The sequence below is a fragment of the Myotis davidii genome, unplaced genomic scaffold, assembly GCF_000327345.1.
Source record: "Myotis davidii unplaced genomic scaffold, ASM32734v1 scaffold441, whole genome shotgun sequence".
NCBI lineage: Eukaryota > Metazoa > Chordata > Mammalia > Chiroptera > Vespertilionidae > Myotis > Myotis davidii.
This window is the reverse complement of record NW_006291818.1, coordinates 328,525-328,948: the sequence shown is the minus strand read 5'-3', so window position 1 is coordinate 328,948 and position 424 is coordinate 328,525. Positions and strand designations below refer to the sequence as shown.

The 424-nt window shown below is 67.5% G+C and overlaps 1 protein-coding gene across 4 annotated transcripts in view; it reads right to left on the bottom strand.

Moving 5' to 3' along the window:
• The window catches only part of ADAM10 (ADAM metallopeptidase domain 10), a 164,176-nt gene extending 163,760 nt beyond the window's left edge, over positions 1-416 (bottom strand). For 3 of the 4 annotated variants that reach the window (XR_001514089.1, XM_015564962.1, XM_015564963.1), the window contains exon 1: positions 8-303. Coding sequence is in view for 3 of the 4 variants with exons in the window: in XM_015564962.1 (XP_015420448.1) it covers positions 8-62 (55 nt within the window). In the remaining variant the exon portion in view is untranslated. Of the gene's footprint in view, positions 1-7 lie in introns of all 4 variants that reach the window. The other variant, XM_006765226.2, reaches the window with a different exon arrangement.
• Positions 417-424: the final 8 nt, after the last annotated feature.

The window sequence follows — 424 nt, the reverse complement described above, 5'->3', positions numbered from 1 at the left end:
GCCTCACCTCCCAGCCCCGCTGCCCAGGAGAGGAGCAGGATTAACACTCTCAGCAACACCATCTTCCGCTGCCGCCGCCTCCTCACGGGTTAACAGCAGCACATCGATCCGGAGGGAGAAGCTGAAGGGGCTTGGTCCGGCGACTCCACGGGAAGCCGGGACCTCCCCCCGACCGGAGACACGGCGAAGCACCTCCCTCTCGCTCCACTTCAGGGGCCCGACAGGCTCCCAGCTCCTCCAAAGCAGGGACCTCCCTCCCGCTCGCTCGTTTCCTTCCTCCCTTCCCCGCTTTCCTTCCCTCGCTCCTTTCCTCTTCCCTATCTCCCTCCCCCAAGCCCGGACCTCCGCCTCCTTCCTCACCACGTGATGCACGGGCGCCCAACGGGCACGCGGAGCCGCGCCCCTTCCTCCAGACCGCCCCCTC